We start from the raw sequence: 16,091 nt of genomic DNA, 5'->3' as shown, positions 1-16,091 counted from the left end.
GTGGAAAACGAGATATCTAAAACAATCTATCAACAAGGGAATGGTTAAGTCACTTGAAGATATATTTATACAATTCTAGACAGCAATTAACAGGTTACAATAGATCTATATATATTATCTTGTTTAGAAAAGGAATAAAAGTGGCTGAGTGAAAAAAAATATTGCCAGGTAATATTTATAGTATGATTAACTATTTGTACTGAAAGATAGATGAGCAGCTACAATGAATGGATGGACAGATAGATGGATAGACGGATGGGTGGGTGAATGCATGGACACAGAATAACAGATGGATGGCCAGACAGATGGAGGGATGAATAGACAGATGGACACATAGATGGACAGACAGATGGACAGATGGCAGAGTGGACAGACAGACGGATGGGCAGATGGAGGGAGGGAAGGTAAGTAGGAAGGAGAGAGGGACAGAGCAGGGAAAGAGGGGAGGGAAGGAAGGCTAATATGGATGAAAGGCAGAGATGGGGGTGTATCCAACAGGCCATCAGTACAGCTCATCTGCTGGGCTGGGAGTCAGGGGACAGGTGAAGGGACTTCCATTTTAAAGTTGTTATATGCTGTTAGATTATCTGGTATTTGATAAAGAGCATACACTACCTTTGTCCTTAAAGTCAGTGACCATGTTTCTACACTGTAGGAAACGTGGGTGCCCTCCTTCCACACTGAGCCAGCTGCTGGGCACTGGCTGAGCTGGGCTCCGAGTGTGGGCTGGCCTCACTGCCTCTGCACCACAGTCCTCCTCAAACGCGACAAAGGGTAAGTGCCCTTTAGACAAATCCGAGGGGTGAGCGTGTGCCATGACCACGTGAGCTGACTCAAAGCACGGCTCTTCCCGAATCACACAGCTTCCCCCCACCGCTGGACCAGTCGTTCTCAAACTTGAGCGGCGTCAGAATCACCGGGAAGGCTTGTTTAAACGCAGACTGCTGGACGGGCACCCAGAGTTTCCAGTGCCACGGCCAGGCTGGGGCCCGGAACCTGCACTTCTATCAGGTTCTCAGGTGATGCCGCTACTGCCTTTCCAGGCCCTGCGCCTGGAGAACCACGGTGAAGAATCATAATGTGGCTCCCAGGAGCCCGACTGGATACAGACCGGAGCCGACCCTGTCACCCCTTAAGCCCCTCTTTCCAGCAACTAAGGGGGCCTGTGAGCCCGCTCCCACCAGCCACGGAAGGACGCACCTGCGCCTGCAGACTTCGGAGAGGACACTCACCTTCGGAGAAGATGATGTGGTCGTTGCACTCTTCAGCGCTGCAGGAGCACATGAAGAAAGTCTCTCCAGACCCCTTTCTTTCCTTCATGATGCACTTCGGAGAAGCAGCATCGTCCAGGACAAATCCATGGTAGGCAATCTTGGGGTCGTGGCAGACCGTCTCCAGCGTGATGTTCTCATCATTCTTCCTCCTGGGTGCAGAGAAGGCAGGTGAGTGTGACCCCAACAAGGCAGTCTGGGCCGCGTCAACCTCAGGACGTTGTCTCTTAAGCGGCGCTGCCTCCCGTCACTCACAGCTCCATCTCTGGCAGCTCGCCTGGCATCTCCCATGCCTTCCCACCCACTCCACTTTCCCCTTTGCTTATCTCAGAGCCCACTTAAGATCATAACATGACGGCTGTCTCGGGGACTGACCTGTTGGGAAAGTACACTTGAAGCCTTAATTCACTCATTCAATCATTAGAGGGAGGGCGTGGGGAAAAGGAGACGGCTAGGTCCTGGGGGTGACTCTAAACCTTCCCTCCTGACCGCCCTGTGAGGCTGCCAACACATCCCTAGTTTCCTGGACAGAATCTGGCTAAATTATTCTCAGGGAGTGCGTCTGGCAAAACGGCTGCGGTTCTGCTCTTTTTGTTTGTTGGGCCCGGGGCTCCGTGAGTGAGGGCGCCATCCCAGCCAGCAGCTGGTGGGGCTGGCAACAGAAGAAACTTCCAGATGAAGAACTGCGGTCTCCTGCACGACAGAAAGGGACATGAGGGAAAATACAGAGCGACGTGGGAAAGAACTGCAAGGCGTCCTTCCGTGCCAACACCATAAACCGACTGTCCCTGCACACCACACGCTTGGAGCCCAGCTCAGCAGACAGCCCAGAGACTCCCCCACCAAAGCCTGCCGTTTGCAGCAACATGGATGGATTTGGGGGAAATTATGCTAAATGAAATAAGACACAGAAAGACAAGTACTGTATGATGTCGCTTATATGTGGAATCTAAGACACACGACGGAGCAGTGAACGGAACAAAACACAAGCAGATTCACAAAGAGAACAAATCGGTGAGGAGGTGGGGGGAGTGGGAGGCACAGACTGCTGGTGTAAGGCACACGCAAGGATGGGCGTATAGGAGTACTTTCTAATCACTGAGTGGAGTGTGACCTTTAAAAATCGCATAAAAATTAAAAAGTAATTTTGAAAAACACACTTAAAAAAATCCTCTCCTTAACCCCCAAGTTATTGGGAGGTCTTGAGGAAAACAGTGGCCGTGAAACAAGAGGCCCTCCTTACCCCATAGGGTGTGGGCTGTGGAGAGAGCTCAAGGGCTCCCGGAGGGGAACGCAGGTGAGTGAGCACACAGGTATGTGCTCGTCTGTGTTGGGGGGGGTCCTGCGTTTGACTTTGGTAACAAAATGAAGGCACGCCGAGTCCCCCAGGCTCCCAGGGAAGGGCATGGTATCGTTCCTCTGCGAAGCTTCCAGAGGCCCTGGGATGGGACAAGGAAGAAACTGGGAGCTTGAAGAAAAGCCTCTCCAGAGCCCTGGGCCGGTTCTCTCTGAGCCCTCGCCTTCTACCGCCACTAACCGCAGAACAGGGACCGCAGGGAGGGGGCTCAACCTCAGTACCCGAGGCAAAACAGAAGCACAGTCACGGACGTGGAAAACACACGCATGTTACCGGGGGCGGGGGGCGGTAACCTGGGACTGCATACACGCACTACCGTCTGTGACTGACACTAAGAAGGACCCGCTGAATAGCACAGGGCCTCTACTCAGTACTCTGTAATGACCTACATGGAGAAGGAATCTAAAGAAGAGGGGGCATACATATATGGATATATGCAAACATGTATGGGCTTCCCTGTTAGCTCAGATGGTAAAGAAACTGCCTGTAGTGCGGGAGGCCCAGGTTCAGTCCCTGGGTCGGGAAGATCCCCTGGTGAAGGAAATGGCAGCCCACTCCAGTTTTCTTGCCTGCAAAACCCCATGGACGGAGGAGGCTGGCAGGCTACAGTCCATGGGGTCGCAAAGGGTCGGACACGACTGAGAGACTTCACTTCCTTCACTACACATATACATGCGTCAAAAGGAAAAAAAAAAACCAACAAGACTGAGGCTCCGTAAGGTCCTTAAGGGCTTCCTCCACTCGGTGCTGTAACAGCGCCCCCCAGGTAGACAGGGCCCACTGTGCAAAACATTTTGGATTCACTGAAGCACAGAAAGGAAAAATACAGGGAAATAAACACAGACTTCTTTGTCCTGCAGCTGAAGAGACTGTCAATATCCATGACGAAAGAACCACAGTCATCAAATTAATACTGGTTCCAAAATATTTCTATCCTTGAAAAGGACTTAAGCATTTCACTTGGTGAGAGTGCACAACTGGCATTAATTCAACAAATGAATGAATGAAAAGACTAGGACAGATCACAGAGAGCGGTCTTCTGTTCCCCCGCTCGGCTATTTCTAACACAGACTTGTGTCTGAGTGTGAGGGCCCCGGCACACAGACTCTGAGGCTGCGCAGGTCCTTTGGGGAAACGTCCTTTCAGGGAGCAAAGCTGCAGAGAGTGGGCAAGGGGTTTGCGATGAGGCCTCAGCTGCCCTCTGGGCTGCTGGGGGCTGGGAGGGCCCGTCAGAGCCGTCCCAAGCGGAGGTGATGTGGTCAAGCATTCAGGCCCCTGCACCAGCCAGTCCTGGGGGCTGGTCCCTGGAGGCAGAGCCACTCCAGCTTGGTAAGTGCAGGAGAGGGGCCCTCCCTGGAGGGTGTGGGGTGAGTGCCCCGGTGCTGCGGGGGTGGGGCCACAGGAGCATGCCCACGCCCACACTGGCATCCCCTCTCTTCACCTCTGGATGTGTCTTTCCGCAGACAGTTGACTCTACATCTGAAACACGGAGGGGGCAGAGCGGGGCCCCCCTTCTGAGATAGCAAAGCATCAATGCCAGGAGCGCGCGGTTCACATTCTACCCCCTGCACTTGGACTAGGGGTAGGGAAACCCCCCTTAATGAAAAAGTCTGCTTTTGGTGCAGAAGTTAAGTTATCATCCCCATCAGCTATGTAAGCAAGGGTGAGCAGAGAACAGACATGGAGGAGGAGCCTGGGGTCACCCGGTCGGGCTCTGAAGCTTCCTGCCCTGAACCTGACCGGTGGTCACTCTCCCCTTCTTGACCTTGGTCTGATGCTTCCAGAGAAGGGCACCTGCCCCACTGGCAGGAAACCATGACTGAGAGAACACCTCAACTGACCTTGAGCTCAAGTCTGTCTGTCCATCGCCTTCGAGAAACTGTGTGTCTCTCCAGCCTTGTAGGCTTCCGCACAACCAGTTACTACATTTCCCACTCAAGAGCCCTTCCGCTCTCTCCGCAGAGCCCACGTCCTCTTTACTGGACTAACCTGGCTCCCTGCCCCCGCCAGCCCTCGGCTGGCAAGCGTCTGGACCTCCCATCACACGTGTCCCTCTCCTCGAACACCACCTCTGTCAAAGCCCTTTTGCAAAAGCAGGGCTCAGAGCTGGACACGGTGCAGCCGGCAGGTAATGGCGAGCCACTGTGACAGGTCTTGGCTGTGAACTTTCCTTTAGCTCTTAAGAACCTGATTCATGCCCCAGTGGGTAGGGGAATGTGCCAGGCTCTCAGATTTACTGTCCAGGCTGAGGGCACATGTTCCGGAGAAAGTCTCCGGAGACTCCTGCCCAAAGGCGCAGGCAAAGATGACTGGGTGGATATTCTCATTTGCTAACAGCCAGGAGACATAGAGCTTACTTTAAAAAAAAAAGAGCTGATGCATTGAAACCATCTATATAATTCTTCAAAATGTTACATTTCATCAACAAATATATACTTTTTTTAAATAAAATGAGGACTCTCTTAATTATCACTGCTTTTTTAATCTCTGGCTCATACCCCCAATTCATAATATATGTTAATAACTACATGCCGGTCGAATGATTCCCACTGTGTGCGTGTTTGTGTGTGTACGTAGCAAAAATGAGAGGATGAGGGAGGGAAGAAGAAAAAGAAAAAAAGGGAAAGGGAGGGAGGAGAGAATCTGCTCCCAGAGAAAGAGGCGGAGTCTGGCCAGCGGTGGTGTGCTGCGCTAGCCAGGCTTCTGACTAAGGCACGGGTTATTTCCTGATGCCCTGAGTCGCTGCCCCATCTCTGACAAGTGCGCCCCTCTTGCAGCAGCCCAGCATGCATCTCTGTGAGACAGGGCTGAGTCTGCCTCAGAACAGAGCTCTGGGCATCACTGCAGGGTCCCCACGGGGGTCACTTAAGTGGCTGGTAAGCGGCAAATCCCTCTCCTTGACTCAAGGAAGGGGTGTGTGTGTATTTGAAAGTGTACAGAGTAGCTCGAGAAATTACACCGCGAAACTGAGAGAGAGGGACTGAAGTGGGGGAATGGGACAGATGCCAAAGAGACGAGACGCGTGACTCCACACCCCACGAACGCCCACTGCTTGTCAGGGGAGGGGGAGCAGCGCTGAGAGGCACCCTCACCAGACAGCCACGCAGACCTCCTCCGGCTTCTCGCAGATGGCCGTGATGCTGCAGTTGCTCCAGCAGGACTTCTGGTTGTCGCAGGTGGACGACCGCACGTCACAGAACTTGCACAGCTGCGACAGCTTGACGGCCCCGCTGTGATCGGTGACCACCAGGTCGCTGTTAACTGCGGAGAGAAGAGAGACGCGCCACGCGGTGAGCCAAGGCGGCCAGCTACCAACGGAGTCCCAGTACGATGCGATGCCAGATGAACCCGCGCCCACGAACAAGGCACGTGGAGAAAGGCTGCTAACACCTCCGCACCAGAGGAGAAGGCTGTGATGGAAGCCAGCGAGGGGTGGGGATGGCTGGGCCAACGTCTCGCCTCCGTCAGTGACCGTCGTAAGGCACTCCTTCCACCAAAACCTCTGCGCTCAATCCAGAGACAGACGTCAAGTCAGCCTACCACATGGTACTGGGTGCTGCTGGACGTACTCTTAAAGGAGTTATAGTTTAGCTGGTTGGGTGGAGATGAAAACAGACCAAGGCAGGGCAGTTCAAAAGAGAGGCATGCACAGAGGGCACGGGAGCCCGGCGAGGGCGGTGGGCAGCCCGGGGTCACATGGAGCGCAGCTGCCACCTCTGCAAAGGGGGTCAGCCGGCTCGGAGCAGACCCTGGGGGAGAGGGCAGACTGGGCCGCTGCTTTCCTGACCTACACTCACCAGAGCATCAGGGCCTTCTTGGCAAAAGCCTGGCTCTGACTTCGCCCTATTGCCCTGAGCCAACTCAGCTGATAAAAGTGTGTCTCCCAGACAAACACATACACACACACACACACACACACACACACACGTGCGTGCCAGCGAGCTCCAGCTCTGGGCTCTGCTGCCTGCCCCCTCTCTGCCCTCCGCCCTCCCAGCACCACCGGCTGCCCGCTCTCTTCACTCACTCCCCTCAAGGACACCAGGGCCTCTCCCGGGAGAAGCCAGGCCTCAGGTCCTGCCCTTCCTCTGGCCTTCGCCTGCCCTCTTGCGCCTTCCTGGCCTCTGTTAAACATCACCACGTGGTCCTAAGGCAGCCCACAAGGGACCAACACAGGGCTTCGTCTCATCTTCTGCACATTCTCCACCACCCAGTGGCTTCCAATCCACACCGAACGCAAGCTCCATGCGGCCTTCTCTGCCTGTTTCCACGCGGCCTCTCCAGGGCCAAGAGGAGAGGCTGTCACACGGATGCCATCCAAAACGTGTACTGATCGATGGTGACTGGCTAATCCACGAAGGCGCAAACAGAGGCACGCATCTGGCTCTGCACCAGGCAGGGAGGGACAGAGCGCTCCCCGCTCCCCCCGGGCAGAGTGCGCTAGCAAACGCGAGACTCCTTCCCGCTCCCCAGTACACGCGGAAGGCAAACTGTCCCTGCAGCACACGCCACGCTGAGGGGCACCGACGAGGCGTGACACCCTCGCCCCTCTTCTTCCTCTGTGAGACCCTCTGCCATTGGCAGTGCTGGTAACTGAAGGTGTGAGCCGGGAGATGGAGCCCGGCTATCCTCAACAAACCTGAACTCAACGGCCCTTCTTGCTGGATGAGAAAAGACAGGGCGCCTGGGCGCAGGGGCACAGGACCAGACCTGCCCTCAGGAGGCGGGACGGTGCTTCTCAGGCCTGAGCAAGGCCTCCGGGTCCGCCCCTGCACTAAGGATGCTCGCCCCTGCACTGAGGACGCTCGGGCCTGCACTGAGGATGCTCGCCCCTGCACTGAGGATGCTCGCCCCTGCACTGAGGATGCTCGCCCCTGCACTGAGGATGCTCGCCCCTGCACTGAGGATGTGATGCTCGCCCCTGCACTGAGGATGCTCGGGCCTGAGGCCGGGTGCACAGCTTCAGGCCCTCCCCCGCCGCTCCCTGCCCGTGAATTCGAGTCTGCCGGCGGCGCTCTGCCACGCAGCCTTCTGTCGCTTGGGCAAAACACCTGTTTCCTGGGTCTCTAAAAATAAAAACTTACATAAATTTAAGATTTGCTTTCTTGTGGTACAATAAATATAGAAGCATAAAAAAAAAAGCCCATTCATCCCTCTCAGGCCTCAAGTCCATTTCAGGAAATGTATTTTGAGGTAACAAACTATTTTGAAATTCTCAATGTCTCCCAGACCAAGAGCTCTAACTAAACTTAGCTAAAAATACAGGCTGCAATGTTCTCTGAAACTTGTGTTCCATTTGGGACTAAGACAACAGGGGAAAAAAAAATACGTACATATATATACGTTTTTGTTTTTTTTTTCCCCTACACTGGTTAGATTTGAGTCCATTTATGAAACAGCTAATTTAACCTTCGGGCTTCCCTAAAAGACATGGGCAAGGAAAAAAGAAAAAACAACCCAGGCTGTAGTTCTGTTTGATTTTTTTTTTTTAATAGAGTAGCTTCTGACAAACATCTATTTGCTGGTTAGAAAGCTTTGTTGCTTTCAAATATAACATCAAGCCTCCAGGACTTGGAATTCAGCCTTCCAGCATTTTAGGATTTTAGCCTCTATTAGTGATTATCAACTTTGAGGCCAATGCTGAAATCCATCCATCATTTAGGGTGCTTAACAAATTCATGGAACACTCCACCCCGCAGACATGCTGATTTAATTATTCTGGAGGGTGGCCTGGGCACCAGGACTTTTAGAAGCTGCCCAGACAATTCTCACTTGCAACCAAGGCTGAGACACTGAGCTGGAATTAGTTGGAAATGACATAACTGGCACAAAGCAAAGTGGCACAAAAATGCCCTCCCCATCCACAACACACACACACGCACACACACACACACGCACACACACTGCATGTGACAGCGAGGGCAGCCTCTCGGCAGAGCCGGACAAAAGCACGCACCCACGCCACATGATCAGCATGCCGCCACCTGCTGATCCAAAGGAGCCCTTCCTCGGGCTGGCAAATCTTTTTCTAGCAAACAGCTAAGAAATGTGTCAAAAGTGACAGTCAGAAGTGATGGGAGAGCAAGACAGTCAGACGTGACTGGCGGCGAAAGCTGCGGCAGCAGCCACAGATGTGTGGACAAACAGAAGTGCTTTAGACCTGATGTCTGCAAAACAGTCCACAGGGAAGAGGTGGAAAACGGAAGAGGAGGAGGAGAAAGAAGGGCCAGCAGGCTGCAGGGTTAGGGGGCCGGGCCTCGGGGCACTGCCTAGCCTGGCTGCCCAGTGGGGAGGCCAAACGCGAGAGGTGCATTCTGGGGAGAGGCAAAAGGACAATCTGACCCCCCGCTTGGAGGCACAGGCCCGTGGAGGGAGGCAGCTTGTTTGTGCCTCACCTGTTTGTCAAGGTGTTCAGTTCCCTGGTGGCTCAGCTGGTAAAGCGTCTGCCTACTATGCAGGAGACCTGGGTTCGATCCCTGGGTCGGGAAGATCACCTGGAGAAGGATATGGAACCCCACTCCAGTACTCTTGCTTGGAGAATCCCATGGATGGAGGAGCCCGGTGGGCTATAGTCCATGAGGTCGAAAAGAGTTGGACACGACTGAGCGACTTCACTTTCCCTTTCAGTTATCACAGAGCCGCCTAAGTTACCGCAAGGAGGCCCCGTTTTTCCCTTTGTTACAGTAAAAGCTACCACTGCTAAGGTGAATGGACTTTCTAGCTTGGCAGTGTTTTTTCTTTTTCAGTTTGAAAGCCTTGACACAGGGCAAAGTCTCTGCCATGCCCCCAGCCCTACCAGCCACTCCCTACTAGCTAACCAGGAGGCTCCGGACCTGGAGCATTCCGCCAGCAAGTAACTTCCAACCTCTGCTCAAAGCCAGCACTGTCCTCTGTGAACAGGAGCCCTGGTGGGGCAGAGAGGTAAGTGCAAGGATGCAGTGCTCTTTACATCTTTGTTGGGGGTCACCTCATCTTGATAAAAGATTTCTGCTCTCACTCTGGAGCAAGGGGGTAGAGAGAAATGCCTGCAAACGTTGGTTCATCGCTTCACTATTCCCTGAAGGGCCGTGGTCCCAAGTGAAGAAACCTAGGCGCACTCCAGAGAACCTGCTGGATAGTTCAAGGCTAATTAGAATGGGAGGCAAGAGCAGTGGGGGGAAGGGGCGGGGGCAAGGGGACATGGTCATTCACTCCACATGCGACTGCCTCTGTGCATTCCAGTCCATGGGAAAAGAACGGCAACCCACTCCAGTACTCTTGCCTGGAGAGCCCCAAGCAGAGAAGCCTGGTAGGCTACAGTCCATGGGGTCACAAAGAGCTGGACACACTGAACCAGCATGCAGCATTCTCCAGAATGAGAAGATCTCTCACCTAGAAAGCCACCCAGCAAGGGAAGTGAGCGAAGGCGGCCTCCCTTCAGCATATGACGGTCACATGGACGTCACATGTCACTTCTTTTCACACAGACCCGTGAGTCACGGCAAGACCTTCAGTCTCGATCACATCGCCTTCCTCATTTTAGAGCACGTTTTCCCCAAACTTGCTGCCTGGAGACCTTGCTGCCAGGTCTTGAGAATATGAACAAAGTAAACACTTAGCTGTGTCTGTTTCTAGAACAGTGCTGTTGTCTTTGAAGGTCAAAGAGGAGCAGCCTAATAAGGGTTAGATTATTCCATAAAAATATTAAGGATTTTGCGTACAAACTGTGACTTCATACCTTTGGGAATGGTGTCTACCATCAGCTGAACTATTAGGTAAAGTCTCAAAATTCCAGAAATAAGCCCAAACATTTGGGCAGAAATGCATTTGGGTAGCTTTGAATTCCTGCATCTATCTACTGTCATTTTACAGCATGTTTTGAGGGCACATAGAAATTCACTTATTCTACAAACACCTGTGGATGTCTTGCCTTGTGCTATAAATTTCACAGCAAGGATTATTAAAACTGATAGAACCAAGCGCAGCATCTCAAAGAATAATCCAAGGCAGCTGGCAAGCAGAACTACCATGACTCAGGGCAGTGTTCCTCCGACATTAATAAGCACACAAATCCCCTGGGAACACGCTAAACCCACCCGGGCGTGTTTACTACGTGTACTGGTTCAAGCAACGGGGGGGATGGCCAGTCTGGAATTTCTAGCAGGCCGGCAAGCTGGAGATTCGGGCAGGAACCAGTGTTGCAGTTTTCAGGCAGAATTCCTTCTCCAGGAAACCTCAGTTCTTGCTTGTATGTAAGGCCTCCCAACTGACTGGAGGATGCCCAGTCACATTGCTGAGGGTGATCTACTTTTCGGAAGGTCAGCTGATGGTAGCTGTCAATCCTCTACCTTCACAGCAAGCGCCGGGCTCCTCTTTGATTAGAGAACCAGCACTGGAGCCCCCACCAAGCACCAACCAGCACGCACCAAGCACTCACAGGTACCGCCCCTCCTCTCAGGTAGGCGCTGGCCCCGTTCTCAGCTGACGCTGAAGCTGCCCGGTCACTCTTCGGGCAGTCTTGTGGAGAACCCAGTCTGTGGCTGGCCATGAGTCCCCTGTCTCCACTCATTCTGGATCTAGCAAAATTGAATACCAATTCCTCACCATTTTTCCAGCCATGCTCTCCTATGACAGTTCTTCTCATCTGCTCTTCTCTTGAGCCTGGCCCCATAAACGGTCGTGGGCCCAGAGGCTCTGATCACCATATGGTCCCGGAATGGAAAGACTTGTTCCCAGCAAGAAGGTTTTCAATTGCAGTTGGCATTTCAGAGTCAGACACGGAGGCTACCATCTGGCAGCCAGCCGCCATGGTCTGAAATGCAGGCAACAGACACCCAGGGCCCCTGAGACCAGTGGGACCAGTCTACGGGCCTGTTACATGCATTCTCTAGCCCAGAAGGAAGCACCGAACAACCGCACAGGACCCTTCATATTCATAACGAAAGAGAGACATTCCCCAGTCAGTCAAAGCCTTTGGCCAGTTGCCATAAATAAGTAAATAAATACACCAAAAAGACACCTCATAATTAAGCCAAAGATAGTTCAGAAAGATTTTCCTTCTCTGAACATCTGCTGCATACTCGGAACTTCTAACACAAGGCGGTACCTTCTTTACTAGTTTTAAAATTGTATTTTAACCCTCATCCCTTAAGTAATGATAAGCATACTGAAAGCAGGAGAGGAGGGGCTTTTCTCCAACGGCAGTGCCCCAAGGTCTCGGCACCAGGAGCTGGTCTGGAAAAACCACCACAAGGGTACCTGGGAGGCCAGAGTCTGCACAGGAAAGACTCAGAGACACTGGCCTGAAGCATCCATGTTTCTCATGCAAATACTTTTTTGCAATGATAATACTCCTTAAGGACCCTCCAAGCATGACCTAATCCATACTCTAAAATCTATCTGAAGAGGCAAGGAGATGGATCATTCCTAGCAGTTAAAAGCCTAGGAAGAAAAGACACCTATTTTTCCACATTGAAGCTGCCGACTACATGGTCAACAACCGGGGTTCATCAGGTCTCTGAAATCGTCTCCACACAGAAAGAGACTTTAAACAAACATTAGGTGGGTCCCTGCCCTCCTGTGGCTTACGTACTAGATAGAGAGGCAATGCTGTCAGATGTAACCAACTTGCTTTCTGTGCAAGCAAGAGGTCAGAAAAGGACAGAAAGCTGATACAGGGATAGCCAGATTCATGGAGGAGCTTATTCTTAAAGGATGGGTGGTTTTCAGAGGCATGAGAGGACAGAAAGGCACTTTCCCTGGGAGCAGAGCGTAGACCACAAGAGGCTGAGCAGAACGGGGAATCCAGACAATCCAGGGGCAGGATCTCTGGAGACAGAGAATTATTCAACAACAATTGTTGTTTTGACAGATGGAGAGAAGGAGAGCCACAGGGATGTCCGAGGTTTACACAGCTCATAGCATGGCTTGACCAAAACTACATTTACAAAAGGCGAGGAGAGTGAGGAGGCATAAAAAACGTCCCAGCAGGCGCACAACAGGCAACAACAGAATCTGATTTTGTCTACCTAGTCTATTATGAGACTATCCTATTCTCATTAGCAGGACTGTTGCTGAAGCTGAAGCTTTAACACTTTGGCCACCTGGTGTGAAGAGCCAACTCACTGGAAAACACTCTGATGCTGGGACACACTGAAAGCATAAGGAGAGGGGGCGACAGCGGGTGAGATGGCTGAACAGCGTCACTGACTCAGTGCACAGGAGTCTGAGCAAACGCTGGGAGACAGTGAAGGACAGGGAAGCCTGGCGCACTGCAGTCCACGGGGTCGCAAGAGTCGGACGTGTCTGAGTGACTGAACAACGACAACACTCTAACAGTGAACTGGAGAAACTCAAGCCTGGTTTAAACCCTTAAAAATCAAGAGCTGGTGAATAAACCCCTGAATCTGGGCAGTTGCAGGCCCTCTGCCCTCTTAATAAAACTCCAGTCTGATATCACTTTCATGGAGCTAACTCTGAAGCCCTGGAAGGTGGTGGGGGGTGTGTGTGTGTGTGTGTGTGTGTGTGTGGGTGTGTGGGTGTGTGGGTGTGTGTGTGTGTGTGTGTGTGTGTGTGTGGGTGTGTGTGTGTGTGTGTGTGTGTGTGGTGTGTGTGTGTGGGTGTGTGGGTGTGTGGGTGTGTGTGTGTAATTCCCCACCCTCTGACTTGTTCAACTGAAGGAACTTAGCTTTGAGGATTTTTTTTTTTTTTTTTTAGCCTTTTTGGCTCATGAGTTTAACACTTCACTATGGATCTATGGATGGCTTTACGCCACATAAACATAAATTTGTATTCCCCAAACAAGCAAATTAAGGAATTATGGGATGTGTCAAAGGGATTAATTCCATAGAGTACTTTAAATTGAAAACTTGATTGTGCCTTTGAACTAGGATTTTTAAATTTTGATTTGCAAGGAACTATTAAAGGAGTTATATACATATAAAACTAATAATATATATTTAAAACAAGCTAGAGCTGAATAGGCTGACAAACATAAAACAGCTGAGTAAGAATTTCACCTGCTTCTTCCCTATTTTATACTCCCCAGCCCCACGAACGGGGAAGGCGATGGCACCCCACTCCAGTACTCTTGCCTGGAAAATGCTATGGACGGAGGAGCCTGGTGGGCTGCAGTCCATGGGGTCACTAAGAGTCGGGCACGACTGAGCGACTTCACTTTCACTTTTCACTCTCATGCATTGGAGAAGGAAATGGCAACCCACTCCAGTGTTCTTGCCTGGAGAATCCCAGGGACGGGGGAACCTGGTGGGCTGCTGTCTCTGGGGTCGCACAGAGTCGGACACGACTGAAGCGACTTAGCAGCAGCAGCAGCAGCAGCAGCAGCAGCAACAGCCCCACGAACTCCAAATAACTCCCAAGCAGGCAGGCTCTGTTCTCTGCTTATCCCTGAACTTCTCGGATCACTGAGGAATGGAGTACAGTTTGAGTTCTCAAACAAGCTGCTGAATTTGCTTTTTTTTTTTTTTTCCTGATATATGTCCCAGAATCAGGTCACATATCAGGTGACAAAACGCAAACATTTAAAATGACTCTTGCAGATGGAAATATCTGTCTTGTTGCCAGAGGCAGTATTTCAAAATACAGGCACTTCTGCCTGCTCAGAGAGCTGCAACACTTTTAGGCCTCTCAACTTTAACAGAGATCTCATGGATGAAACACTTCCGAGAAGGCTGGGCAGGGGTGAGCAGTCTGCAACGAAAACCACCGTCCAAGCTTGCCAATTTCAGTTCATCACTGAGAAAGCTGATTTTTAACAGCGCGTTTATCTGCAGCGCATAAATCCTAACTGTAGAATTTTTGAAATGAGCCAAAACCCAACAGCATGCAGGCACTGGGGCTGAGGAAGAGGGAACAAACTGACAAAAAATGAATCCACATCAACACACACGGGGTCGTTCACCGAGTGAGGAGCAGACTGTGGCGCCATTTCACAGACCGTCAAAATTGTAACCATCCTGCTAGGAAGGGCATTAAAGTCGGCCCGTTACAGAAAGTAATAGTAACGGAGAAAACAAGTCTCCTTCAGGTAATGTGACTTGACGATGGGCTGTAGCAACAAGGAAAATAACACAGAGATTATTGAAAATAAAAGATGATTACCTCTCTTAGTGACAGTCAAAACAACATCGTAAATAGTCTGATGGAGGCAAGATAGTGAGCACAGGATTTATGGAGTGTTATCACATTCCAATTCAGCTAAAATCATTTATTACTTAGCAGAAAAATTAGCCAACATAAACAAACATGCATTATTTATCTGCCCTGGAAGAGCCTTCATATTAACCTTTTATGGAAAGGCTGGACAGAATAGAGCATGGTTCTTTCTGCAAGATGTTTATGATCTGACAGGAAATGAAAAGCATGCACAAAATGATTTTTGCCAACAGAACTTTGAAATCGTCTACCCAAAGATATGCTTTTCCATTAAGTTATTTATTTATGAATTAAACAATACTTTAACTCACAATGCCGAGGCAACTGAAAGCAAAATGCCAGAACTAATACAAAATCCCAGTAGGAAAGGATTTTTTAAAAGGTAGCAACTTTCTGACAATCAGAAAAATTAGTATTTAGGTTAAGCTGTTTGCTTCAACTAAGCAAGGAATCTGGTCTGAGTATCAGTTTCCTGTGAGATCCGGCTTTTCATTTCCAAATTTCTGTGGCGGTTTTTCCCTACCTCTCTTTCAAAATGTGCTTCAGGGTCCTGTCCTAGTGCGTGCCCAGTGCTGGAAAGGTTTTTCAACTACAGTTTTATGAAGTATGTGAAAATATCAGTCAAAGCAGATAATTCCCATATTTGTGATCTGAAAAAGGGCCGGAAATGCTGCTGCAGTCAGGAGAGAGACACTCCTTTAGATGGTGAGTCTGGTTCAAGAGGCTGGCTTTCTGGCGACGAGGGAGCCTGGGGCTGGCCCAGGCTGGGAGATGCCACAGCCGAGATCACCACGTCGGGTGGGAGGTGGGGACGGCCCCCAGACACGGCTTAAGTTCTGTTTCAAATGTGAACCAAGTCTAAAAATGAGGAGATGTTACAGGAAAAGCTGGATTTCTAACTGAATTTGAGAAAATAAAAAGATGGGGCAACAATGGGCCACCTCCCCTTTTGATAACCGCTGTCTGGAGGGAAGGGTCGGCACTCTCGAGGTGGTGCAAAGCATCTGTACCCGTGCCTCCTCCCAGCTGCTGCTCTGCATCTCCAGCCTCCTGGCCCCACCCTGCAGCCATCTAAATGTTTTCCATTAGTGAGTGTTTATCATGTCCATTCAATTCTCTCTTCCATTACTAGAGGTTTCACAGGAATGTAAAAATTTGTGATGAACTCTCTAGGATGGATATTTCCCAATATGCATTTGCTTCTCTACTCTGGATACTCACATTGCAGTTCAAGGAGAAGGAACATATTCTGTTTCAGAAGTCAGATCTATGCGAACTAATACTATTAATTCTATTATCACCATTTACTGGAG

At 50.8% G+C, this 16,091-nt stretch overlaps 1 protein-coding gene and 1 non-coding gene across 3 annotated transcripts in view; one reads left to right on the top strand and one right to left on the bottom strand.

Annotated features, from left to right (window-relative positions):
- Positions 1-16,091, bottom strand: part of TGFBR2 (transforming growth factor beta receptor 2) — an 88,984-nt gene that overhangs the window by 46,248 nt on the left and 26,645 nt on the right. For both annotated transcript variants that reach the window (XM_027957940.2, XM_012099309.4), the window contains exons 2-3: positions 5,721-5,889; positions 1,233-1,423 (exon numbers count right to left, since the gene is read on the bottom strand). In XM_027957940.2, coding sequence (XP_027813741.1) covers positions 1,233-1,423; positions 5,721-5,889 — 360 coding nt within the window. The remainder of the gene's footprint in view (positions 1-1,232; positions 1,424-5,720; positions 5,890-16,091) is intronic.
- Positions 9,042-9,113, top strand: TRNAS-ACU (transfer RNA serine (anticodon ACU)). The gene has a single exon. It is a non-coding gene; the product is annotated as a tRNA-Ser (tRNA).

The sequence above is a fragment of the Ovis aries genome, chromosome 19 (assembly GCF_016772045.2).
Source record: "Ovis aries strain OAR_USU_Benz2616 breed Rambouillet chromosome 19, ARS-UI_Ramb_v3.0, whole genome shotgun sequence".
Classification (NCBI taxonomy): domain Eukaryota; kingdom Metazoa; phylum Chordata; class Mammalia; order Artiodactyla; family Bovidae; genus Ovis; species Ovis aries.
This window is presented reverse-complemented; position numbering and strand designations above follow the sequence as displayed.